Below are 27,585 nucleotides of genomic sequence, written 5' to 3'. Positions count from 1 at the left end.
CCTCCTTCCATCCATCCCTCTTTCCATCTCCCTCTCTATCTCCTTCCCTCCATCCATCTCCCTCCCTCTCTCTCCCTCCCTCCCTCCCTCCATCCCTCCCTCTTTCCATCTCCCTCCATCCCTCCCTCCCTCCCTCTTTCCCTCCCTCCCTCCCTCCCTCCCTCCCTCCATCTCCCTCCCTCCATCTCCCTCCCTCTTTCCATCTCTCTCCCTCCCTCCATCCCTCCCTCTTTCCATCTCCCTCTCTCTCGCCCTCCCTAAAGAGTAGAACTACCTACTCTGTTCTCTTCTTTGAAGCAGAACAGTGGATGCCCTACTTTGAAGGTAAGCCCACACACTTCTGCATCCAAGGAAAATGCACACACACACACACACACACACACACACACACACACACACACAGCGTACAAACATTACACTTTGGGTAAAAGCCTACTTTTATTCCTCTGTGTGAGAGCAGCTCTCCTAGAGCCCTTCATCCCAGCATGCTCTGCTGCATTGACGTCCTATCGAACACCAGAGGATCAATGATGTTTACCCTGCTGCTTTACTGACAGTCCTGACCCTACTGACAGTCCTGACCACAGTCCTGATCACACTGACAGTCCTGACCCTACTGACAGTCCTGACCACAGTCCTGATCACACTGACAGTCCTGACCCTACTGACAGTCCTGACCACAGTCCTGATCACACTGACAGTCCTGACCACACTGACAGTCCTGACCCTACTGACAGTCCTGACCACAGTCCTGATCACACTGACAGTCCTGACCACACTGACAGTCCTGACCACAGTCCTGATCACACTGACAGTCCTGACCCTACTGACAGTCCTGACCACACTGACAGTCCTGACCACAGTCCTGATCACACTGACAGTCCTGACCATACTGACAGTCCTGATCACACTGACAGTCCTGACCACACTGACAGTCCTGACCCTACTGACAGTCAGGACTGTGACCACACTGACAGTCCTGACCACAATGACAGTCCTAATCAAACTGACAGTCCTGATCACACTGACAGTCCTGACCACAGTCCTGATCACACTGACAGTCCTGATCACACTGACAGTCCTGACCCTACTGACAGTCCTGACCACACTGACAGTCCTGACCACACTGACAGTCCTGACCACACTGACAGTCCTGACCCTATTGACAGTCCTGACCACACTGACAGTCCTGACCCTATTGACAGTCCTGACCACACTGACAGTCCTGACCCTATTGACAGTCCTTAACCCTACTGACAGTCCTGATCACAGTCCTGAGCACACTGACAGTCCTGACAGTCCTGATCACACTGACAATGTATACTGTGATGGTCCTGTTAAACCAGGCTATACTGTGATGGTCTGTTAAACCAGGCTATACTGTGATGGTCTGTTAAACCAGGCTATACTGTGATGGTCTGTTAAACCAGGCTATACTGTGATGGTCTGTTAAACCAGGCTAGACTGTGATGGTCTGCTAAACCAGGCTATACTGTGATAGTCTGTTAAACCAGGCTATACTGTGATGGTCTGTTAAACCAGGCTATACTGTGATGGTCTGTTAAACCAGGCTAGACTGTGATGGTCTGTTAAACCAGGCTATACTGTGATGGTCTGTTAAACCAGGCTATACTGTGATGGTCTGTTAAACCAGGCTAGACTGTGATGGTCTGTTAAACCAGGCTATACTGTGATGGTCTGTTAAACCAGGCTATACTGTGATGGTCTGTTAAACCAGGCTATACTGTGATGGTCTAGTTAAACCAGGCTATACTGTGATGGTCTGTTAAACCAGGCTATACTGTGATGGTCTAGTTAAACCAGGCTATACTGTGATGGTCTGTTAAACCAGGCTATACTGTGATGGTCTAGTTAAACCAGGCTATACTGTGATGGTCTAGTTAAACCAGGCTATACTGTGATGGTCTAGTTAAACCAGGCTATACTGTGATGGTCTAGTTAAACCAGGCTATACTGTGATGGTCTGTTAAACCAGGCTATACTGTGATGGTCTAGTTAAACCAGGCTATACTGTGATGGTCTGTTAAACCAGGCTATACTGTGATGGTCTAGTTAAACCAGGCTATACTGTGATGGTCTGTTAAACCAGGCTATACTGTGATGGTCTGTTAAACCAGGCTATACTGTGATGGTCTAGTTAAACCAGGCTATACTGTGATGGTCTGTTAAACCAGGCTATACTGTGATGGTCTAGTTAAACCAGGCTATACTGTGATGGTCCTGTTAAACCAGGCTATACTGTGATGGTCTAGTTAAACCAGGCTATACTGTGATGGTCCTGTTAAACCAGGCTATACTGTGATGGTCCTGTTAAACCAGGCTATACTGTGATGGTCTGTTAAACCAGGCTATACTGTGATGGTCTAGTTAAACCAGGCTATACTGTGATGGTCTGTTAAACCAGGCTATACTGTGATGGTCTGTTAAACCAGGCTATACTGTGATGGTCTAGTTAAACCAGGCTATACTGTGATGGTCTAGTTAAACCAGGCTATACTGTGATGGTCTAGTTAAACCAGGCTATACTGTGATGGTATAGTTAAACCAGGCTATACTGTGATGGTCTAGTTAAACCAGGCTATACTGTGATGGTCTAGTTAAACCAGGCTATACTGTGATGGTCTAGTTAAACCAGGCTATACTGTGATGGTCCTGTTAAACCAGGCTATACTGTGATGGTCTGTTAAACCAGGCTATACTGTGATGGTCTGTTAAACCAGGCTATACTGTGATGGTCTGTTAAACCAGGCTATACTGTGATGGTCTGTTAAACCAGGCTATACTGTGATGGTCTAGTTAAACCAGGCTATACTGTGATGGTCTAGTTAAACCAGGCTATACTGTGATGGTCTAGTTAAACCAGGCTATACTGTGATGGTCTAGTTAAACCAGGCTATACTGTGATGGTCTAGTTAAACCAGGCTATACTGTGATGGTCTAGTTAAACCAGGCTATACTGTGATGGTCTAGTTAAACCAGGCTATACTGTGACGGTCTAGTTAAACCAGGCTATACTGTGACGGTCTAGTTAAACCAGGCTATACTGTGACGGTCTGTTAAACCAGGCTATACTGTGACGGTCTGTTAAACCAGGCTATACTGTGATGGTCTGTTAAACCAGGCTATACTGTGATGGTCTGTTAAACCAGGCTATACTGTGATGGTCTAGTTAAACCAGGCTATACTGTGATGGTCTAGTTAAACCAGGCTATACTGTGATGGTCTGTTAAACCAGGCTATACTGTGATGGTCTAGTTAAACCAGGCTATACTGTGACGGTCTGTTAAACCAGGCTATACTGTGACGGTCTGTTAAACCAGGCTATACTGTGATGGTCTGTTAAACCAGGCTATACTGTGATGGTCTGTTAAACCAGGCTATACTGTGATGGTCTAGTTAAACCAGGCTATACTGTGATGGTCTGTTAAACCAGGCTATACTGTGATGGTCTAGTTAAACCAGGCTATACTGTGATGGTCTGTTAAACCAGGCTATACTGTGATGGTCTGTTAAACCAGGCTATACTGTGATGGTCTGTTAAACCAGGCTATACTGTGATGGTCTGTTAAACCCGGCTATACTGTGATGGTCTGTTAAACCAGGTTATACTGTGATGGTCTGTTAAACCAGGCTATACTGTGATGGTCTAGTTAAACCAGGCTATACTGTGATGGTCTGTTAAACCAGGCTATACTGTGATGGTCTGTTAAACCAGGCTATACTGTGATGGTCTAGTTAAACCAGGCTATACTGTGATGGTCTGTTAAACCAGGCTATACTGTGATGGTCTGTTAAACCAGGCTATACTGTGATGGTCTGTTAAACCAGGCTATACTGTGATGGTCTGTTAAACCAGGCTATACTGTGATGGTCTAGTTAAACCAGGCTATACTGTGATGGTCTGTTAAACCAGGCTATACTGTGATGGTCTGTTAAACCAGGCTATACTGTGATGGTCTGTTAAACCAGGCTATACTGTGATGGTCTAGTTAAACCAGGCTATACTGTGATGGTCTAGTTAAACCAGGCTATACTGTGATGGTCTAGTTAAACCAGGCTATACTGTGATGGTCTGTTAAACCAGGCTATACTGTGATGGTCTAGTTAAACCAGGCTATACTGTGATGGTCTGTTAAACCAGGCTATACTGTGATGGTCTGTTAAACCAGGCTATACTGTGATGGTCTGTTAAACCAGGCTATACTGTGATGGTCTGTTAAACCAGGCTATACTGTGATGGTCTGGTAAACCAGGCTATACTGTGATGGTCTGTTAAACCAGGCTCAACTGTGATGGTCTAGTTAAACCAGGCTATACTGTGATGGTCTAGTTAAACCAGGCTATACTGTGATGGTCTATTAAACCAGGCTATACTGTGATGGTCTGGTAAACCAGGCTATACTGTGATGGTCTAGTTAAACCAGGCTATACTGTGATGGTCTGTTAAACCAGGCTATACTGTGATGGTCTGTTAAACCAGGCTATACTGTGATGGTCTAGTTAAACCAGGCTATACTGTGATGGTCTGTTAAACCAGGCTATACTGTGATGGTCTAGTTAAACCAGGCTATACTGTGATGGTCTGTTAAACCAGGCTATACTGTGATGGTCTAGTTAAACCAGGCTATACTGTGATGGTCTAGTTAAACCAGGCTATACTGTGATGGTCTGTTAAACCAGGCTATACTGTGATGGTCTAGTTAAAACAGGCTATACTGTGATGGTCTGTTAAACCAGGCTATACTGTGATGGTCTGTTAAACCAGGCTATACTGTGATGGTCTGTTAAACCAGGCTATACTGTGATGGTCTGTTAAACCAGGCTATACTGTGATGGTCTGTTAAACCAGGCTATACTGTGATGGTCTAGTTAAACCAGGCTATACTGTGATGGTCTAGTTAAACCAGGCTATACTGTGATGGTCTAGTTAAACCAGGCTATACTGTGATGGTCTGTTAAACCAGGCTATACTGTGATGGTCTGTTAAACCAGGCTATACTGTGATGGTCTGTTAAACCAGGCTATACTGTGATGGTCTGTTAAACCAGGCTATACTGTGATGGTCTGTTAAACCAGGCTATACTGTGATGGTCTGTTAAACCAGGCTATACTGTGATGGTCTAGTTAAACCAGGCTATACTGTGATGGTCTGTTAAACCAGGCTATACTGTGATGGTCTGTTAAACCAGGCTATACTGTGATGGTCTAGTTAAACCAGGCTATACTGTGATGGTCTGTTAAACCAGGCTATACTGTGATGGTCTGTTAAACCAGGCTATACTGTGATGGTCTAGTTAAACCAGGCTATACTGTGATGGTCTGTTAAACCAGGCTATACTGTGATGGTCTGTTAAACCAGGCTATACTGTGATGGTCTGTTAAACCAGGCTATACTGTGATGGTCTGCTAAACCAGGCTATACTGTGATGGTCTGTTAAACCAGGCTATACTGTGATGGTCTGTTAAACCAGGCTATACTGTGATGGTCTGTTAAACCAGACTATACTGTGATGGTCTGTTAAACCAGGCTATACTGTGATGGTCTGTTAAACCAGGCTATACTGTGATGGTCTAGTTAAACCAGGCTATACTGTGATGGTCTGTTAAACCAGGCTATACTGTGATGGTCTGTTAAACCAGGCTATACTGTGATGGTCTGTTAAACCAGGCTATACTGTGATGGTCTTGTTAAACCAGGCTATACTGTGATGGTCTAGTTAAACCAGGCTATACTGTGATGGTCTGTTAAACCAGGCTATACTGTGATGGTCTGTTAAACCAGGCTATACTGTGATGGTCTGTTAAACCAGGCTATACTGTGATGGTCTGTTAAACCAGGCTATACTGTGATGGTCTGTTAAACCAGGCTATACTGTGATGGTCTGTTAAACCAGGCTATACTGTGATGGTCTGTTAAACCAGGCTATACTGTGATGGTCTAGTTAAACCAGGCTATACTGTGATGGTCTGTTAAACCAGGCTATACTGTGATGGTCTGTTAAACCAGGCTATACTGTGATGGTCTAGTTAAACCAGGCTATACTGTGATGGTCTGTTAAACCAGGCTATACTGTGATGGTCTGTTAAACCAGGCTATACTGTGATGGTCTAGTTAAACCAGGCTATACTGTGATGGTCTGTTAAACCAGGCTATACTGTGATGGTCTAGTTAAACCAGGCTATACTGTGATGGTCTAGTTAAACCAGGCTATAATGTGATGGTCTAGTTAAACCAGGCTATACTGTGATGGTCTGTTAAACCAGGCTATACTGTGATGGTCTAGTTAAACCAGGCTATACTGTGATGGTCTAGTTAAACCAGGCTATACTGTGACGGTCTGTTAAACCAGGCTATACTGTGATGGTCTGTTAAACCAGGCTATACTGTGATGGTCTAGTTAAACCAGGCTATACTGTGATGGTCTAGTTAAACCAGGCTATACTGTGATGGTCTGTTAAACCAGGCTATACTGTGATGGTCTAGTTAAACCAGGCTATACTGTGATGGTCTAGTTAAACCAGGCTATACTGTGATGGTCTAGTTAAACCAGGCTATACTGTGATGGTCTAGTTAAACCAGGCTATACTGTGATGGTCTGTTAAACCAGGCTATACTGTGATGGTCTGTTAAACCAGGCTATACTGTGATGGTCTAGTTAAACCAGGCTATACTGTGATGGTCTAGTTAAACCAGGCTATACTGTGATGGTCTAGTTAAACCAGGCTATACTGTGATGGTCTAGTTAAACCAGGCTATACTGTGATGGTCTAGTTAAACCAGGCTATACTGTGATGGTCTAGTTAAACCAGGCTATACTGTGATGGTCTAGTTAAACCAGGCTATACTGTGATGGTCTGTTAAACCAGGCTATACTGTGATGGTCTGTTAAACCAGGCTATACTGTGATGGTCTAGTTAAACCAGGCTATACTGTGATGGTCTAGTTAAACCAGGCTATACTGTGATGGTCTGTTAAACCAGGCTATACTGTGATGGTCTAGTTAAACCAGGCTATACTGTGATGGTCTGTTAAACCAGGCTATACTGTGATGGTCTGTTAAACCAGGCTATACTGTGATGGTCTAGTTAAACCAGGCTATACTGTGATGGTCTGTTAAACCAGGCTATACTGTGATGGTCTAGTTAAACCAGGCTATACTGTGATGGTCTAGTTAAACCAGGCTATACTGTGATGGTCTAGTTAAACCAGGCTATACTGTGATGGTCTGTTAAACCAGGCTATACTGTGATGGTCTGTTAAACCAGGCTATACTGTGATGGTCTAGTTAAACCAGGCTATACTGTGATGGTCTAGTTAAACCAGGCTATACTGTGATGGTCTGTTAAACCAGGCTATACTGTGATGGTCTAGTTAAACCAGGCTATACTGTGATGGTCTGTTAAACCAGGCTATACTGTGATGGTCTAGTTAAACCAGGCTATACTGTGATGGTCTGTTAAACCAGGCTATACTGTGATAGTCTGTTAAACCAGGCTATACTGTGATGGTCTAGTTAAACCAGGCTATACTGTGATAGTCTGTTAAACCAGGCTATACTGTGATGGTCTAGTTAAACCAGGCTATACTGTGATGGTCTAGTTAAACCAGGCTATACTGTGATGGTCTAGTTAAACCAGGCTATACTGTGATGGTCTAGTTAAACCAGGCTATACTGTGATGGTCTGTTAAACCAGGCTATACTGTGATGGTCTGTTAAACCAGGCTATACTGTGATGGTCTAGTTAAACCAGGCTATACTGTGATGGTCTGTTAAACCAGGCTATACTGTGATGGTCTGTTAAACCAGGCTATACTGTGATGGTCTAGTTAAACCAGGCTATACTGTGATGGTCTGTTAAACCAGGCTATACTGTGATGGTCTGTTAAACCAGGCTATACTGTGATGGTCTGTTAAACCAGGCTATACTGTGATGGTCTAGTTAAACCAGGCTATACTGTGATGGTCTGTTAAACCAGGCTATACTGTGATGGTCTAGTTAAACCAGGCTATACTGTGATGGTCTGTTAAACCAGGCTATACTGTGATAGTCTGTTAAACCAGGCTATACTGTGATGGTCTAGTTAAACCAGGCTATACTGTGATGGTCTAGTTAAACCAGGCTATACTGTGATGGTCTGTTAAACCAGGCTATACTGTGATGGTCTGTTAAACCAGGCTATACTGTGATGGTCTAGTTAAACCAGGCTATACTGTGATGGTCTGTTAAACCAGGCTATACTGTGATGGTCTAGTTAAACCAGGCTATACTGTGATGGTCTAGTTAAACCAGGCTATACTGTGATGGTCTGTTAAACCAGGCTATACTGTGATGGTCTGTTAAACCAGGCTATACTGTGATGGTCTGTTAAACCAGGCTATACTGTGATGGTCTAGTTAAACCAGGCTATACTGTGATGGTCTGTTAAACCAGGCTATACTGTGATGGTCTAGTTAAACCAGGCTATACTGTGATGGTCTGTTAAACCAGGCTATACTGTGATAGTCTGTTAAACCAGGCTATACTGTGATGGTCTAGTTAAACCAGGCTATACTGTGATGGTCTAGTTAAACCAGGCTATACTGTGATGGTCTGTTAAACCAGGCTATACTGTGATGGTCTGTTAAACCAGGCTATACTGTGATGGTCTAGTTAAACCAGGCTATACTGTGATGGTCTGTTAAACCAGGTTATACTGTGATGGTCTAGTTAAACCAGGCTATACTGTGATGGTCTAGTTAAACCAGGCTATACTGTGATGGTCTGTTAAACCAGGCTATACTGTGATAGTCTGTTAAACCAGGCTATACTGTGATGGTCTAGTTAAACCAGGCTATACTGTGATGGTCTGTTAAACCAGGCTATACTGTGATGGTCTGTTAAACCAGGCTATACTGTGATGGTCTAGTTAAACCAGGCTATACTGTGATGGTCTAGTTAAACCAGGCTATTCTGTGATGGTCTGTTAAACCAGGCTATACTGTGATGGTCTGTTAAACCAGGCTATACTGTGATGGTCTAGTTAAACCAGGCTATACTGTGATGGTCTGTTAAACCAGGCTATACTGTGATGGTCTGTTAAACCAGGCTATACTGTGATGGTCTGTTAAACCAGGCTATTCTGTGATGGTCTGTTAAACCAGGCTATACTGTGATGGTCTGTTAAACCAGGCTATACTGTGATGGTCTGTTAAACCAGGCTATACTGTGATGGTCTGTTAAACCAGGCTATACTGTGATGTTCTAGTTAAACCAGGCTATACTGTGATGGTCTAGTTAAACCAGGCTATACTGTGATGGTCTGTTAAACCAGGCTATACTGTGATGGTCTTGTTCAACTATAGTTGCTGTAAATGTGCAGTCGTGGCCAAAAGTTTTGAGAATGACACAAATATTAATTTCCACAAAGTTTGCCTTATGGCAAGGTGCTCCATCGTGCTGGAACAGGCATTGTTCGTCACCAAACTGTTCCTGGATGGTTGGGAGAAGTTGCTCTCTGAGGTTGTGTTGGTACCATTCTTTATTCATGGCTGTGAGCCCACTCCCTTGGATGAGAAGCAACCCCACACATGAATGGTCTCAGGATGCTTTACTGTTGGCATGACACAGGACTGATGGTAGCGCTCACCTTGTCTTCTCCGGACAAGCTTCTTTCCGGATGCCCCAAACAATCGGAAAGGAGATTCATCAGAGAAAATGACTTCACCCCAGTCCTCAGCAGTCCAATCCCTGTACCTTTTGCAGAATATCAGTCTGTCCCTGATGTTTTTCCTGGTGAGAAGTGGCTTCTTTGCTGCCCTTCTTGACACCAGGCCATCCTCCAAATGTCTTCGCCTCACTATGCGTGCAGATGCACTCACACCTTCCTGCTGCCATTCCTGAGCAAGCTCTGTACTGGGGGTGCCCCGATTCCGCAGCTGAATCAACTTTAAGAGACGGTCCTGGCGCTTGCTGGACTTTCTTGGGCGCCCTGAAGCCTTCTTCACAACAATTGAACCGCTCTCCTTGAAGTTCTTGATGATCCGATAAATGGTTGATTTAGGTGCAATCTTACTGGCAACAATATCCTTGCCTGTGAAGCCCTTATTGTGCAAAGCAATGATGACAGCACGTGTTTCCTTGCAGGTAACCATGGTTGACAGAGGAAGAACAATGATTCCAAGCACCACCCTCCTTTTGAAGCTTCCAGTCTGTTATTCGAACTCAATCAGCATGACAGAGTGATCTCCAGCCTTGTCCTCGTCAACACTCACACCTGTGTTAACGAGAGAATCACTGACATGTCAGCTGGTTCTTTTGTGGCAGGCCTAAAATGCAGTGGAAATGTTTTTGGGGGATTCAGTTCATGTGCATGGCAAAGAGGGACTTTGCAATTAATTGCAATTCATCTGATCACTCTTCAAAACATTCTGGAGTATATGCAAATTGCCATCATACAAACTGAGGCAGCAAACTTTGTGAAAATTAATATTTGTGTCATTCTCAAAACTTTTGGCCACGACTGTAGATCAGTTGGACAGCAGGTAACAGTCTATAGATACACAGAGGATTATAAATTATATGGTAAAGGATATTTCAAGGACTAGCGTCTGTCATCATAGATGAAGGATATCTCATAGTCAACCACGTACCTGGGCTGCTCCTCCCCCCAACGTCTGTCATCATAGATGAAGGATATCTCCTGGTAAACCACGTACCTGGGCTACTCCTCCCCCCAACGTCTGTCATCATAGATGAAGGATATCTCCCAGTCAACCACGTACCTGCGCTGCTCCTCCCCATGTTCTCCCGACGGCACTGTCAGACATTCATCCATGTGACCATGGAGCAGCCTCAGCACGTCACCACCGATCATGAACCCTGCAGGTGGAGAGAGGACTGGTTAGCCTGTCTCTGGACCAGACAGCGGGAAGCCTCTGTCCCAGACATGACATTAGATAAGACCAATGTGCAGGGTGTTGTGGCAGAATCAGAATTCTTTAGGTAACATTAATAAATAAGATGTTTTATCAATTTTTATAAGTATGCTTATGTGGGAAAAATTACTTGGGGCCCAGAGAGCGGAGAGGTCAGGTTAGTCTTATCTGTGAATGTGTCTGTAACTATTCCTAAACCATGTGAAGGGATGGTGTGATTAATGGGGAACCAGTTAGTTGGCTCCACAATGTCTGTGTGCCAGTCACTCCTCTCCGTGAGCTTGTCCAGAAGGGGTTGTATTTGATATGGGAGTATCTAGAATTGACAATTGATATATGCCATTGGACGAGGTAATGTTTTGGTCCCAAGTGGTACCAAGAACGAGATAAGTACTTCGTTTCGGAGACCAACTGAACAATAATTCATAGCTAATGCTATCTAGCTATGGTATACTCCTTTTTCAAGTAAAAGTTTTTTGGTGAAATGTTCCTAAGATCTGTTATTTGTCATGTGAGTTGAGATGGGCGTGTCTTGGCTATAAATGATACTAAGAACTGTTTTGTAAGCACTCTCAGAGAATTCATTTATAGACACTGAATTGATCTGAGAGTCACAGGGCTATGTTGAAGCTCATATAATTAAAGATGGACTTTATGATATAACTCCTGACTTGTGTGTGTGGTTTGCTCTCTCATGATTTTGGTAAATACAGGACATTTCCACGACAAGGGACATCAGCGATCAGCGATGAATTTGTTTCTATGATTTTGTTTTTTATTTTTTGCCTTTTGTATTTGACGTGTTTATCTTTCATTTGTAGAAGAGATCTTAGTCTCCACATGACACCATGTCAAAATAAAGGATCAGTCAAGTAACTAAATAAAATACCTTTCTAGGGGAGTTTTTCCACCGTGCTTCTACAGCTGCATTGCTTGCTGTTTGGGCCACCCCTCATAGCCTGGTTCCTCTCTAGGTTTCTTCCTAGAGTTCTGGCCTTTCTAGGGAGTTTTTCCTAGCCACCGTGCTTCTACACCTGCATTGCTTGCTGTTTGGGGGTTTTAGGCTGGGTTTCTGTACAGCACTTTGAGATATCAGCTGATGTAAGAAGGGCTTTGTAAATACATTTGATTTGATGACATCGTATTTCACTGCTATAAGCCCTTGTGTGAATCATCAGTTGGAGGGAGGATGTCAATCCAGTTGGTTGTCTTGTCAGCTCATCTTTTCTCAGGGGCTTTGGATACAAAGCCCCCTGTTTGTTTTTATGATCCCCCATTAGCTTTTACAGTGGCATCATTCCTGTTTATATGACCCCCATTAGCTTTTACAGTAGCATCATTCCTGTTTATATGACCCCTATTAGCTTTTACAGTAGCATCATTCCTGTTTATATGACCCCCATTAGCTTTTACAGTAGCATCATTCCTGTTTATATGACCCCTATTAGCTTTTACAGTAGCATCATTCCTGTTTATATGACCCCTATTAGCTTTTACAGTAGCATCATTCCTGTTTATATGACCCCCATTAGCTTTTACAGTAGCATCATTCCTGTTTATATGACCCCCATTAGCTTTTACAGTAGCATCATTCCTGTTTATATGACCCCCATTAGCTTTTACAGTAGCATCATTCCTGTTTATATGACCCCCATTAGCTTTTACAGTAGCATCATGTTTGTTTATATGACCCCAATAGCTTTTACAGTAGCATCATTCCTGTTTATATGACCCCCATTAGCTTTTACAGTAGCATCATGTTTGTTTAGGCTCTTTATGGGTGTCAGTCCAGGGCATCCCTCCATTAATCCTGGAGAAGTCTCAATCTGGGGCAGAAACAGACACCTACCTTGGAACAGTGTGTGTGTGTGTGTGTGTGTGTGTGTGTGTGTGTGTGTGTGTGTGTGTGTGTGTGTGTGTGTAAATGTGTGTGTGTGTGTGTGTGTGTGTAAGTGTCTGTGACCCACCCTGGAACAGTGTGTGTGTGTGTGTGTGTGTAATTGTCTGTGACCCACCTTGGAACAGTGTGTGTGTGTGTGTGTGTGTGTGTGTGTGTGTGTCTGTGACCCACCTTGGGCCACCTCGCTGCCAGAGCAGACGGTAGCCACGCTCCAGAGGGTCTGCTGGAAGGCTGCGTCCACGTGCAGGCTGTCGTTACCATACGACAGGTGCTGCAGGGAGAAGGAGGAAATAAAACACTGCTGAGTGGTATGACAGGAGGGTTAGGGTTAGGGTGGAGTAGTATGGCAGGAGGGTTAGGGTGGAGTGGTATGGCAGGAGGGTTAGGGTGGAGTGGTATGATAGGAGGGTTAGGGTAGAGTGGTATGGCAGGAGGGTTAGGGTGGAGTGGTATGATAGGAGGGTTAGGGTGGAGTGGTATAACAGGAGGGTTAGGGTGGAGTGGAACAACAGGAGGGTTAGGGTGGAGTGGTATGGCAGGAGGGTTAGGGTGGAGTGGTATGATAGGAGGGTTAGGGTGGAGTGGTATGACAGGAGGGTTAGGGTGGAGTGGTATGGCAGGAGGGTTAGGGTGGAGTGGTATGATAGGAGGGTTAGGGTGGAGTGGTATGATAGGAGGGTTAGGGTGGAGTGGTATAACAGGAGGGTTAGGGTGGAGTGGTATGATAGGAGGGTTAGGGTGGAGTGGTATGATAGGAGGGTTAGGGTAGAGTGGTATGGCAGGAGGGTTAGGGTGGAGTGGTATGATAGGAGGGTTAGGGTGGAGTGGTATAACAGGAGGGTTAGGGTGGAGTGGAACAACAGGAGGGTTAGGGTGGAGTGGTATGGCAGGAGGGTTAGGGTGGAGTGGAACAACAGGAGGGTTAGGGTGGAGTGGTATGGCAGGAGGGTTAGGGTGGAGTGGTATGATAGGAGGGTTAGGGTGGAGTGGTATGACAGGAGGGTTAGGGTGGAGTGGTATGGCAGGAGGGTTAGGGTGGAGTGGTATGATAGGAGGGTTAGGGTGGAGTGGTATGATAGGAGGGTTAGGGTGGAGTGGTATAACAGGAGGGTTAGGGTGGAGTGGTATGATAGGAGGGTTAGGGTGGAGTGGTATGATAGGAGGGTTAGGGTAGAGTGGTATGGCAGGAGGGTTAGGGTGGAGTGGTATGATAGGAGGGTTAGGGTGGAGTGGTATAACAGGAGGGTTAGGGTGGAGTGGAACAACAGGAGGGTTAGGGTGGAGTAGTATGATAGGAGGGTTAGGGAGGAGTGGTATGATAGGAGGGTTAGGGTGGAGAGGTATGATAGGAGGGTTAGGGAGGAGTGGTATAACAGGAGGGTTAGGGTGGAATGGTATGACAGGAGGGTTAGGGTGGAGTGGATTGGTATAACAGGAGGGTTAGGGTGGATGGAGTAGTATGATAGGAGGGTTAGGATGGAGTGGAACAACAGGAGGGTTAGGGTGGAGTGGTATGATAGGAGGGTTAGGGAGGAGTGGAATAACAGGAGGGTTAGGGTGGAGTGGTATGATAGGAGGGTTAGGGTGGAGTGGAACAACAGGAGGGTTAGGGTGGAGTAGTATGATAGGAGGGTTAGGGAGGAGTGGTATAACAGGAGGGTTAGGGTGGAATGGTATGACAGGAGGGTTAGGGTGGAGTGGATTGGTATAACAGGAGGGTTAGGGTGGAGTAGTATGATAGGAGGGTTAGGATGGAGTGGTATAACAGGAGGGTTAGGGTGGAGTAGTATGATAGGAGGGTTAGGGTGGAGTGGATTGGTTTAACAGGAGGGTTAGGGTGGAGTAGTATGATAGGAGGGTTAGGGAGGAGTGGTATAACAGGAGGGTTAGGGTGGAGTTGTATGATAGGAGGGTTAGGGTGGAGTAGTATGATAGGAGAGTTAGGGAGGTGTGGTATAACAGGAGGGTTAGGGTGGAGTGGTATAACAGGAGGGTTAGGGTGGAGTGGAACAACAGGAGGGTTAGGGTGGAGTAGTATGATAGGAGGGTTAGGGAGGAGTGGTATAACAGGAGGGTTAGGGTGGAGTGGTATGATAGGGGGGTTAGGGTGGAGTGGAACAACAGGAGGGTTAGGGTGGAGTAGTATGATAGGAGGGTTAGGGAGGAGTGGTATAACAGGAGGGTTAGGGTGGAGTGGAACAACAGGAGGGTTAGGGTGGAGTAGTATGATAGGAGGGTTAGGGAGGAGTGGTATAACAGGAGGGTTAGGGTGGAGTGGTATGATAGGAGGGTTAGGGTGGAGTGGTATAACAGGAGGGTTAGGGTGGAGTGGTATAACAGGAGGGTTAGGGTGGAGTGGAACAACAGGAGGGTTAGGGTGGAGTGGTATGGCAGGAGGGTTAGGGTGGAGTGGAACAACAGGAGGGTTAGGGTGGAGTGGAACAACAGGAGGGTTAGGGTGGAGTGGTATGGCAGGAGGGTTAGGGTGGAGTGGTATGATAGGAGGGTTAGGGTGGAGTGGTATGACAGGAGGGTTAGGGTGGAGTGGTATGGCAGGAGGGTTAGGGTGGAGTGGTATGATAGGAGGGTTAGGGTGGAGTGGTATGATAGGAGGGTTAGGGTGGAGTGGTATAACAGGAGGGTTAGGGTGGAGTGGTATGATAGGAGGGTTAGGGTGGAGTGGTATGATAGGAGGGTTAGGGTAGAGTGGTATGGCAGGAGGGTTAGGGTGGAGTGGTATGATAGGAGGGTTAGGGTGGAGTGGTATAACAGGAGGGTTAGGGTGGAGTGGAACAACAGGAGGGTTAGGGTGGAGTAGTATGATAGGAGGGTTAGGGAGGAGTGGTATGATAGGAGGGTTAGGGTGGAGAGGTATGATAGGAGGGTTAGGGAGGAGTGGTATAACAGGAGGGTTAGGGTGGAATGGTATGACAGGAGGGTTAGGGTGGAGTGGATTGGTATAACAGGAGGGTTAGGGTGGATGGAGTAGTATGATAGGAGGGTTAGGATGGAGTGGAACAACAGGAGGGTTAGGGTGGAGTGGTATGATAGGAGGGTTAGGGAGGAGTGGAATAACAGGAGGGTTAGGGTGGAGTGGTATGATAGGAGGGTTAGGGTGGAGTGGAACAACAGGAGGGTTAGGGTGGAGTAGTATGATAGGAGGGTTAGGGAGGAGTGGTATAACAGGAGGGTTAGGGTGGAATGGTATGACAGGAGGGTTAGGGTGGAGTGGATTGGTATAACAGGAGGGTTAGGGTGGAGTAGTATGATAGGAGGGTTAGGATGGAGTGGTATAACAGGAGGGTTAGGGTGGAGTAGTATGATAGGAGGGTTAGGGTGGAGTGGATTGGTTTAACAGGAGGGTTAGGGTGGAGTAGTATGATAGGAGGGTTAGGGAGGAGTGGTATAACAGGAGGGTTAGGGTGGAGTTGTATGATAGGAGGGTTAGGGTGGAGTAGTATGATAGGAGAGTTAGGGAGGTGTGGTATAACAGGAGGGTTAGGGTGGAGTGGTATAACAGGAGGGTTAGGGTGGAGTGGAACAACAGGAGGGTTAGGGTGGAGTAGTATGATAGGAGGGTTAGGGAGGAGTGGTATAACAGGAGGGTTAGGGTGGAGTGGTATGATAGGGGGGTTAGGGTGGAGTGGAACAACAGGAGGGTTAGGGTGGAGTAGTATGATAGGAGGGTTAGGGAGGAGTGGTATAACAGGAGGGTTAGGGTGGAGTGGAACAACAGGAGGGTTAGGGTGGAGTAGTATGATAGGAGGGTTAGGGAGGAGTGGTATAACAGGAGGGTTAGGGTGGAGTGGTATGATAGGAGGGTTAGGGTGGAGTGGTATAACAGGAGGGTTAGGGTGGAGTGGTATGATAGGAGGGTTAGGGTGGAGTGGAACAGCAGGAGGGTTAGGGTGGAGTAGTATGATAGGAGGGTTAGGGAGGAGTGGTATAACAGGAGGGTTAGGGTGGAGTGGTATGATAGGAGGGTTAGGGTGGAGTGGTATAACAGGAGGGTTAGGGTGGAGTGGTATGATAGGAGGGTTAGGGTGGAGTGGAACGACAGGAGGGTTAGGGTGGAGTAGTATGATAGGAGGGTTAGGGAGGAGTGGTATAACAGGAGGGTTAGGGTGGAGTGGTATGATAGGAGGGTTAGGGAGGAGTGGTATAACAGGAGGGTTAGGGTGGAGTGGTATGATAGGAGGGTTAGGGTGGAGTGGAACAACAGGAGGGTTAGGGTGGAGTAGTATGATAGGAGGGTTAGGGAGGAGTGGTATAACAGGAGGGTTAGGGTGGAGTGGTATGATAGGAGGGTTAGGGTGGAGTGGTATAACAGGAGGGTTAGGGTGGAGTGGTATGATAGGAGGGTTAGGGTGGAGTGGTATGATAGGAGGATTAGGGTGGAGTGGTATGATAGGAGGGTTAGGGTGGAGTGGTATGATAGGAGGGTTAGGGTGGAGAGGTATGATAGGAGGGTTAGGGTGGAGTGGATTGGTATAACAGGAGGGTTAGGGTGGAGTAGTATGATATGAGGGTTAGGATGGAGTGGTATGATAGGAGGGTTAGGGTGGAGTGGTATGACAGGAGGGTTAGGGTGGAGTGGTATGATAGGAGGGTTAGGGTTAGGGTGGAGTGGTATGATAGGAGGGTTAGAGTGGAGTGGTATGATAGGAGGGTTAGGGTGGAGTGGTATGATAGGAGGGTTAGGGTGTAGTGGTATGATAGGAGGGTTAGGGTTAAGGTGGAGTGGTATGATATAGGAGGGTTAGGGTGGAGTGGTATGGCAGGAGGGTTAGGGTGAAGTGGTATGATAGGAGGGTTAGGGTGGAGTGGTATGATAGGAGGGTTAGGGTGTAGTGGTATGATAGGAGGGTTAGGGTTAGGGTGGAGTGGTATAACAGGAGGGTTAGGATGGAGTGGTATGATAGGAGGGTTAGGGTGGAGTGGTATAACAGGAGGGTTAGGGTGGAGTGGTATGATAGGAGGGTTAGGGTGGAGTGGTATGATAGGAGGGTTAGGGTGGTGTGGTATGGCAGGAGGGTTAGGGTGGAGTGGTATGATAGGAGGGTTAGAGTGGAGGGGTATAACAGGAGGGTTAGGGTGGAGTGGTATGATATGAGGGTTAGGGTGGAGTGGTATGATAGGAGGGTTAGGGTGGAGTGGTATGATAGGAGGGTTAGGGTGGAGTGGTATAACAGGAGGGTTAGGGTGGAGTGGTATAACAGGAGGGTTAGGGTGGAGTGGTATGATAGGAGGGTTAGGGTGGAGTGGTATAACAGGAGGGTTAGGGTGGAGTGGTATAACAGGAGGGTTAGGGTGGAGTGGTATGATAGGAGGGTTAGGGTGGAGTGGTATAACAGGAGGGTTAGGGTGGAGTGGTATAACAGGAGGGTTAGGGTGGAGTGGTATAACAGGAGGGTTAGGGTGGAGTGGTATGATAGGAGGGTTAGGGTGGAGTGGTATAACAGGAGGGTTAGGGTGGAGTGGTATAACAGGAGGGTTAGGGTGGAGTGGTATAACAGGAGGGTTAGGGTGGAGTACTATATTAAATGTACTGTTTACTGGTGAAGTGGACCTGTGTACTATATTAAATGTACTGTTTACTGGTGGAGTGGACCTGTGTACTATATTAAATGTACTGTTTACTGGTGGAGTGGACCTGTGTACTATATTAAATGTACTGTTTACTGGTGGAGTGGACCTGTGTACTATATTAAATGTACTGTTTACTGGTGGAGTGGACCTGTGTACTATATTAAATGTACTGTTTACTGGTGGAGTGGACCTGTGTACTATATTAAATGTACTGTTTACTGGTGGAGTGGACCTGTGTACTATATTAAATGTACTGTTTACTGGTGGAGTGGACCTGTGTACTATATTAAATGTACTGTTTACTGGTGAAGTGGACCTGTGTACTATATTAAATGTACTGTTTACTGGTGGAGTGGACCTGTGTACTATATTAAATGTACTGTTTACTGGTGGAGTGGACCTGTGTACTATATTAAATGTACTGTTTACTGGTGGAGTGGACCTGTGTACTATATTAAATGTACTGTTTACTGGTGGAGTGGACCTGTGTACTATATTAAATGTACTGTTTACTGGTGGAGTGGACCTGTGTACTATATTAAATGTACTGTTTACTGGTGGAGTGGACCTGTGTACTATATTAAATGTACTGTTTACTGGTGGAGTGGACCTGTGTACTATATTAAATGTACTGTTTACTGGTGGAGTGGACCTGTGTATTATATTAAATGTACTGTTTACTGGTGGAGTGGACCTGTGTATTATATTAAATGTACTGTTTACTGGTGGAGTGGACCTGTGTATTATATTAAATGTACTGTTTACTGGTGGAGTGGACCTGTGTACCATATTAAATGTACTGTTTACTGGTGAAGTGGACCTGTGTACTATATTAAATGTACTGTTTACTGGTGGAGTGGACCTGTGTACTATATTAAATGTACTGTTTACTGGTGAAGTGGACCTGTGTACTATATTAAATGTACTGTTTACTGGTGAAGTGGACCTGTGTACTATATTAAATGTACTGTTTACTGGTGAAGTGGACCTGTGTACTATATTAAATGTACTGTTTACTGGTGAAGTGGACCTGTGTATTATATTAAATGTACTGTTTACTGGTGGAGTGGACCTGTGTACTATATTAAATGTACTGTTTACTGGTGAAGTGGACCTGTGTATTATATTAAATGTACTGTTTACTGGTGAAGTGGACCTGTGTACTATATTAAATGTACTGTTTACTGGTGGAGTGGACCTGTGTACTATATTAAATGTACTGTTTACTGGTGGAGTGGACCTGTGTACCATATTAAATGTACTGTTTACTGGTGAAGTGGACCTGTGTACTATATTAAATGTACTGTTTACTGGTGGAGTGGACCTGTGTACTATATTAAATGTACTGTTTACTGGTGAAGTGGATCTGTGTACTATATTAAATGTACTGTTTACTGGTGAAGTGGACCTGTGTATTATATTAAATGTACTGTTTACTGGTGGAGTGGACCTGTGTACTATATTAAATGTACTGTTTACTGGTGAAGTGGACCTGTGTATTATATTAAATGTACTGTTTACTGGTGAAGTGGACCTGTGCACTATATTAAATGTACTGTTTACTGGTGAAGTGGACCTGTGTATTATATTAAATGTACTGTTTACTGGTGGAGTGGACCTGTGTACTATATTAAATGTACTGTTTACTGGTGGAGTGGACCTGTGTACTATATTAAATGTACTGTTTACTGGTGAAGTGGATCTGTGTACTATATTAAATGTACTGTTTACTGGTGAAGTGGACCTGTGTACTATATTAAATGTACTGTTTACTGGTGAAGTGGACCTGTGTACTATATTAAATGTACTGTTTACTGGTGGAGTGGACCTGTGTACTATATTAAATGTACTGTTTACTGGTGAAGTGGATCTGTGTACTATATTAAATGTACTGTTTACTGGTGAAGTGGACCTGTGTACTATATTAAATGTACTGTTTACTGGTGAAGTGGACCTGTGTACTATATTAAATGTACTGTTTACTGGTGAAGTGGACCTGTGTACTATATTAAATGTACTGTTTACTGGTGGAGTGGACCTGTGTACTATATTAAATGTACTGTTTACTGGTGGAGTGGACCTGTGTACTATATTAAATGTACTGTTTACTGGTGGAGTGGACCTGTGTACTATATTAAATGTACTGTTTACTGGTGGAGTGGACCTGTGTACTATATTAAATGTACTGTTTACTGGTGAAGTGGACCTGTGTACTATATTAAATGTACTGTTTACTGGTGAAGTGGACCTGTGTATTATATTAAATGTACTGTTTACTGGTGGAGTGGACCTGTGTACTATATTAAATGTACTGTTTACTGGTGGAGTGGACCTGTGTACTATATTAAATGTACTGTTTACTGGTGGAGTGGACCTGTGTACTATATTAAATGTACTGTTTATTGGTGAAGTGGACCTGTGTACTATATTAAATGTACTGTTTACTGGTGAAGTGGACCTGTGTATTATATTAAATGTACTGTTTACTGGTGGAGTGGACCTGTGTACTATATTAAATGTACTGTTTACTGGTGAAGTGGACCTGTGTACTATATTAAATGTACTGTTTACTGGTGAAGTGGACCTGAGTACTATATTAAATGTACTGTTTACTGGTGGAGTGGACCTGTGTATTATATTAAATGTACTGTTTACTGGTGGAGTGGACCTGTGTATTATATTAAATGTACTGTTTACTGGTGAAGTGGACCTGTGTATTATATTAAATGTACTGTTTACTGGTGGAGTGGACCTGTGTACCAGTTGATTTTTGCTCCTGTTTTGGGTTTGTTGAGTTCTGGTTCCAAACGGGACTGACAAGGAGAATCTAATAGCCTGTCCAGATGACAAGAACATTTCTGTGTAATACACTGGTCCACTCTATAGACAGATCACACCTGCTCCGTGTTGCCTTCTCACACTTGCCAGATTAAACTGAGACAAACCAAGGTGAACTGAGCTAGCATGATCTGTCATAGTTGCTAAAAGGACTAAGCAAAAATGAAATCTCCAAGGCAACACGGTTTGGTTGTTGTCAGTGTGACAGTGTGAAAAGGGTATCAGAGACTCACCAGGTACCGTTCTGATGACACGCTAACTAGGATGAGGTCATCCCCGACTCGGACCTTCTCTCCCTCTGACCTCTGCTTGGAGGCAGGGTGGATGGTCCACCAACAAGCTTCTCCTGTCAGAGACGAGACAGGAGGATATGGCTGAGACTAAGGTGGCATCACAGTAACCTTCTCTGACCTCTGACCTCTGCTTGGAGGCAGGGTGGACATGCTTCTCCTGTCAGAGACGAGACAGGAGGATATGGCTGAGACTATGGTGGCATCACAGTAACCTTCTCTGACCTCTGACCTCTGCTTGGAGGCAGGGTGGACATGCTTCTCCTGTCAGAGACGAGGCAGGAGGATATGGCTGAGACTATGGTGGCATCACAGTAACCTTCTCTGACCTCTGACCTCTGCTTGGAGGCAGGGTGGACATATTTCTCCTGTCAGAGACGAGACAGGAGGATATGGCTGAAACTATGGTGACATCTCAGTAACCTTCTCTGACCTCTGACCTCTGCTTGGAGGCAGGGTGGACATGCTTCTCCTGTCAGAGACGAGACAGGGGGATATGGCTGAGACTACCTCTCTGAGCCTCTGTCTCTCTGTCTCTGAGCCTCTGTCTCACTGTCTCTGAGCCTCTGTCTCACTGTCTCTGAGTCTCTCTCTCTGTCTCTGAGCCTCTGTCTCTCTCTCTCTCTCTCTCATTTTCTCTATCTCTCTCTCTCTGAGCTCTCTCTCCCTATCTATATACAGTGCATTCGGAAAGTATTCAGACCCCTTGACTTTCTCCACATTTTATTACGTTACAGCCTTATTCTCAAAATGATTTTTAAAAAAATCCTCAATCTACACACAGTACATCATAATTACAAAGCAAAAACAGGTTTTTAGAAATGGTATGTATATATTTTTTTACATAAATACCTTATTTACATAAGTATTCAGACCCTTTGCTTTGAGACTTGAAATTGAGCTCAAATGCCTCCTGTGTCTACAACTTCATTGGAGTCCACCTGTGGTAAATTTAATTGATTGGATATGATTTGGAAAGGCACACACCTGTCTATATAAAGGTCCAACAGTTGACAGTGCATGTCAGAGCAAAAACCAAGCCACTAGGTCGAAGGAATTGTCCGTAGAGCTCCGAGAGATGATTGTGTCGAGGCACAGATCTGGGGAAGGGTACCAAAAAATGTCTGCAGCATTTGAAGGTCCCCAAAAACACATTCTTAAATGGAAGAAGTTTGGAACCGCCAAGACTCTTCCTAGATCTGTCCGCCCGGCTAAACTGAGCAATCGGGGGAGAAGGGCCTTAACCAGAGAGGTGACCAAAAATCCGATGCTCACTCTGACAGAGCTCCAGAGTTCCTCTGTGGTGATGGGAGAAACTTCCAGAAGGACAACCATCTCTGTAGCACTACACCAATCAGGCCTTTATGGTAGAATGGCCAGACGGAAGCCATTCCTCAGTAAAAGGCACATGACAGCCTGCTTGGAGTTTGCCAAAAGGCAGACCATGAGAAACAAGATTCTCTGGTCTGATGAAACCAAGATTGAACTCTTTGACTTGAATGCCAAGCTTCACGTCTGGAGGAAACTTGGCACGGTGGTAGAAGCATCATGCTGTGGGGATGTTTTTCAGTGGCAGGAAGACTAGTTAGGATCGAGGGAAAGATGAACGGAGCAAAGAACAGAGAGATCCTTGATGAAAACCCGCTCCAGAGCACTCAGAACCTCAGACTGGGGGGGAAGGTTCACCTTCCAACAGGACAACGCAGGAGTGGTTTTGGGAGAAGTCTTTGAATGTCCTTGAGTGGCCCGGCCAAGAGCCTGGACTTGAACCAGATCAAACACTTCTTGATAGACCTGGAAATAGCTGTGCAGCGACGCTCTGCATCCAACCTGACAGAGCTTGAGAGGATCTGCAGAGAAGAATATGAGAAACTCCCCAAATACAGGTGTGCCAAGCTTGTAGCGTCATACCCAAGAAGACTCTAGGCTGTAATCACTGCCAAAGTTGCTTCAACAAAGTACTGAGTGAAGGGTCTGCATACTTATTTAAATGTGATATTTCAGGGGTTTTTATTATAAACTTACACACATTTTTAAAACCTGTTTTTGCTCCGTCATTACAGGGTATTGTGTGTAGAATGAGTTTATGAGATCGTTCATGTAGCAGCCAGGTTGTTGCAGGACAGACAGGAACCTAGTAACCACAGGCAGCACCACTGAGGGTATGGAGTCTAGTAACCTCCAGCAGCAACACTGAGGGTCTGGAGTCTAGTAACCTCCAGCAGGGTCTGGGTTCTAGTAACCTCCAGCAGGGTCTGGAGTATAGTAACCTCCAGCAGGGTCTGGGGTCTAGTAACCTCCGGCAGGGTCTGGAGTCTAGTAACCTCCAGCAAGGTCTGGGGTCTAGTAACCTCCAGCAGGGTCTGGAGTCTAGTAACCTCCAGCGGGGCCTGGAGTCTAGTAACCTCCAGCAGGGCCTGGGGTCTAGTAACCTCCAGCAGGGTCTGGAGTCTAGTAACCTCCAGCGGGGCCTGGAGTCTAGTAACCTCTAGCAGGGTCTGGAGTCTAGTAACTTCTAGCAGGGTCTGGAGTCTAGTAACCTCCAGCAGCACCACTGAGGGTATGGAGTCCAGTAACCTCCAGCAGCAACACTGAGGGCCTGGGGTCTAGTAACCTCCAGCAGGGTCTGGGGTCTAGTAACCTCCAGCAGGGCCTGGGGTCTAGTAACCTCCAGCAGGGCTTGGGGTCTAGTAACATCCAGCAGGGCCTGGGGTCTAGTAACCTCCAGCAGGGTCTGGGGTCTAGTAACCTCCAGCAGGGTCTGGGGTCTAGTAACCTCCAGCAGGGTCTGGGGTCTAGTAACCTCCAGCAGGGTCTGGGGTCTAGTAACCTCCAGCAGGGTCTGGGGTCTAGTAACCTCCAGCAGGGCCTGGGGTCTAGTAACCTCCAGCAGGGTCTGGGGTCTAGTAACCTCCAGAATGGGTCTGGGGTCTAGTAACCTCCAGCAGGGTCTGGGGTCTAGTAACCTCCAGCAGGGTCTGGGGTCTAGTAACCTCCAGCAGGGTCTGGGGTCTAGTAACCTCCAGCAGGGTCTGGGGTCTAGTAACCTCCAGAATGGGTCTGGGGTCTAGTAACCTCCAGCAGGGTCTGGGGTCTAGTAACCTCCAGCAGGGTCTGGGGTCTAGTAACCTCCAGAATGGGTCTGGGGTCTAGTAACCTCCAGCAGGGTCTGGGGTCTAGTAACCTCCAGCAGGGTCTGGGGTCTAGTAACCTCCAGCAGGGTCTGGGGTCTAGTAACCTCCAGCAGGGTCTGGGGTCTAGTAACCTCCAGCAGGGTCTGGGGTCTAGTAACCACAGTCAGCATGGCACACACACCGACACACAACATAGTAAACGTCCACACCCACACAGCATCACAACAGTCTTACTATGGGAACTCATAAAACCCAGCATCAGAAACATCTCTCTCTCTCTCTGAAGCTTGCATGGCAACATAACACTACAATATGGCTTGGTAATGTTGTCTCATCTGACTGTACTAGCTATACTATGGCTGTTGGGAAAGAAGAAGAGAAAGAGACCTACCTGTTGTGTCTTCCTGCAGTCCAACATCAAACGCCAGTTTGTCGGTTGAGGATCGGGAGGTACCGAGGCAACAGAGGTACTAGACAGAGAAACAAAAGAAGCCAATTATTCCTCAACACAACCAGACACAACATGGTAGAATCCAGTCTCCTATTGCCTTGTCTGACTGGCTCAGCAACTCGTGTATCACTAGAAAATACAGACAAGAATACAACAAAGATGATGACAACCACAATAAAGATGATGACAACCACAACACAGATGACAACCACAACAAAGATGATGACAACCACAACAAAGATGATGACAACCACAACACAGATGACAACCACAACAAAGATGATGACAACCACAAAACAGATGATGACAACAACACAGATGACAACCACAACAAAGATGATGACAACCACAACACAGATGACAACCACAAAACAGATGATGACAACAACAACACAGATGACAACCACAACAAAGATGATGACAACCACAACACAGATGACAACCACAACAAAGATGATGACAACCACAACACAGATGATGACAACCACAACACAGATGATGACAACAACAACACAGATGATGACAACAACAACACAGATGACAACCACAACAAAGATGATGACAACCACAACACAGATGACGACCACAACTGACTGACATCACAGAGCACAAACCTGGAATGGAAGATTGTGACACTGATTCAAGTACATGTTATTTCCTGTATTTGGGTCTCCGGACACACTGCAGAGGGACTCACCATGCCGCTGTAGGAGTGTCGTAGCAGAACAGCGTGTCCGTACAGTAAGGTGCGGTGGCCCCCTCCCTGGGCCGTCTACAGGACAGAGACAGAGAGACAAGAGACACATTCAGGAACTAGTTTACACGTACAATACTGTTACTAACCACGACTAAGATCTAACCAGACGAGCTAAATGCCTTCTATGCTCGCTTCGAGGCAAGAAATACTGAAACATGCGTGAGAGCACCAGCTGTTCTGGACGACTGCGTGATCACAATCTCTGTAGCCGATGTGAGTGAGACCTTTAAACAGGTTAACATTCACAAGGCTGCAGGACCAGACGGATTACCAGGACTCGTACTCAGAGCACCAGCTGGCACGTGTCTTCACTGACATTTTCAACCTCTCCCTGACCCAGTCTGTAATACCGACATGTTTCAGGCAGACCACCATAGTCCCCGTGCCCAAGAATGCAGGTAACCTGTCTAAATGACTATTGCACTCACATCTGCAGCCATGAAATATTTTGAAAGGCTGGTCGTGGCTCACATCAACACCATCATTCCAGACATCCTGGACCCCACTCCAATTCACATACCGCCAAAACAGATCCACAGATGGCGCAATCTCTATTGCTCTCCACACTACAACTCAGCATTCATACACTACATCTCAGCGTTTAACACAATATAGTGCCCTCCAAGCTCATCACTAAGCTGGGGATCATGGGAATGAAACACCACCCTCTTCAACTGGATCCTGGACTTCCTGACGGGCCGCCACCAGGTGGTGAGGGTAGGCAACAACACATCCGCTATGCTGACTCTCAACACAGGGGTCCCTCAGGGGTGCGTGCTCAGTCCCCTCCTGTACTTCCTGTTCACCCATTACTGCGTGGCCGCGCACGACTCTAACATGACTCCATCATCAAGTTTGCCGATGACACGATGGTGGTGACCTGATCACCACCGACGATGAGACAGCCTATAGGGAGGAGGTAAGAGACCTGGCAGTGTGGTGCCAGGAAATCATGGGAGAAGGGCCATGGTCAGGGAAGTGACCAAGAACCCGATGGTCACTCTGAAGGAGCCCCAGAGTTCCTCTACGGATATGGGAGATTCTTCCTGAAGGACAACCATCTCTGCAGCAGTGTGTTGCCAGGACAACCACTCCCTTAATGTCAGCCAGACAAAGGAGCTGATCGCGGTCTCCAAAGAACACGCCCTCATTCACATCGACTGTAGTGGAGCTTCAAGTTCCTCTGTCCACATGGCTAAGGACCAACCATGGTCCAAACACACCAACACAGTCGTGACGAGGGCACGACAACGCCTCTTCCCCCTCAGGACGCTGAAACAGCTTCTACTCAAAAAAGTCATGGGACTGCTTAAAAAGTTAACAAAATAGCTAAAATAACTATTTTTGACTCATCACATACGCTGCTGCTACTGTTGATTATCTATCCTGTTGCCTTGTCGCTTTCCTCCTACCTACAGTGCCTTTGGAAAGTATTCAGACTCCTTGACTTCTTCCACATTTTGTTACGTAACAGCCTTATTCTCAAATGGATTAAATATGTGTTTTCCCTTAGCAATTTACACACAATACCCCATAATGACATCACAATACCCCATAATGACATCACAATACCCCATAATGACATCACAACACCCCATAATGACATCACAATACCCCATAATGACATCACAATACCCCATAATGACATCACAATACCCCATAATGACATCACAATACCCCATAATGATA

The 27,585-nt window shown here is 45.8% G+C and overlaps 1 protein-coding gene across 1 annotated transcript in view; it reads right to left on the bottom strand.

Moving 5' to 3' along the window:
- Positions 1 to 27,585, bottom strand: part of LOC110516746 (ryanodine receptor 2) — a 563,076-nt gene that overhangs the window by 331,667 nt on the left and 203,824 nt on the right. Inside the window, exons 5-9 of the mRNA XM_036960048.1 lie at positions 25,837 to 25,911; positions 25,080 to 25,158; positions 21,498 to 21,610; positions 13,009 to 13,108; positions 10,785 to 10,881 (exon numbers count right to left, since the gene is read on the bottom strand). Of these exons, the coding sequence (XP_036815943.1) occupies positions 10,785 to 10,881; positions 13,009 to 13,108; positions 21,498 to 21,610; positions 25,080 to 25,158; positions 25,837 to 25,911 (464 nt within the window). The remainder of the gene's footprint in view (positions 1 to 10,784; positions 10,882 to 13,008; positions 13,109 to 21,497; positions 21,611 to 25,079; positions 25,159 to 25,836; positions 25,912 to 27,585) is intronic.

This window comes from Oncorhynchus mykiss, chromosome 23, assembly GCF_013265735.2.
Source record: "Oncorhynchus mykiss isolate Arlee chromosome 23, USDA_OmykA_1.1, whole genome shotgun sequence".
Taxonomy (NCBI): Eukaryota; Metazoa; Chordata; class Actinopteri; order Salmoniformes; family Salmonidae; genus Oncorhynchus; species Oncorhynchus mykiss.
The sequence above is the reverse complement of the archived record's forward strand: the minus strand, read 5'-3'. Positions and strand labels throughout refer to the sequence as shown.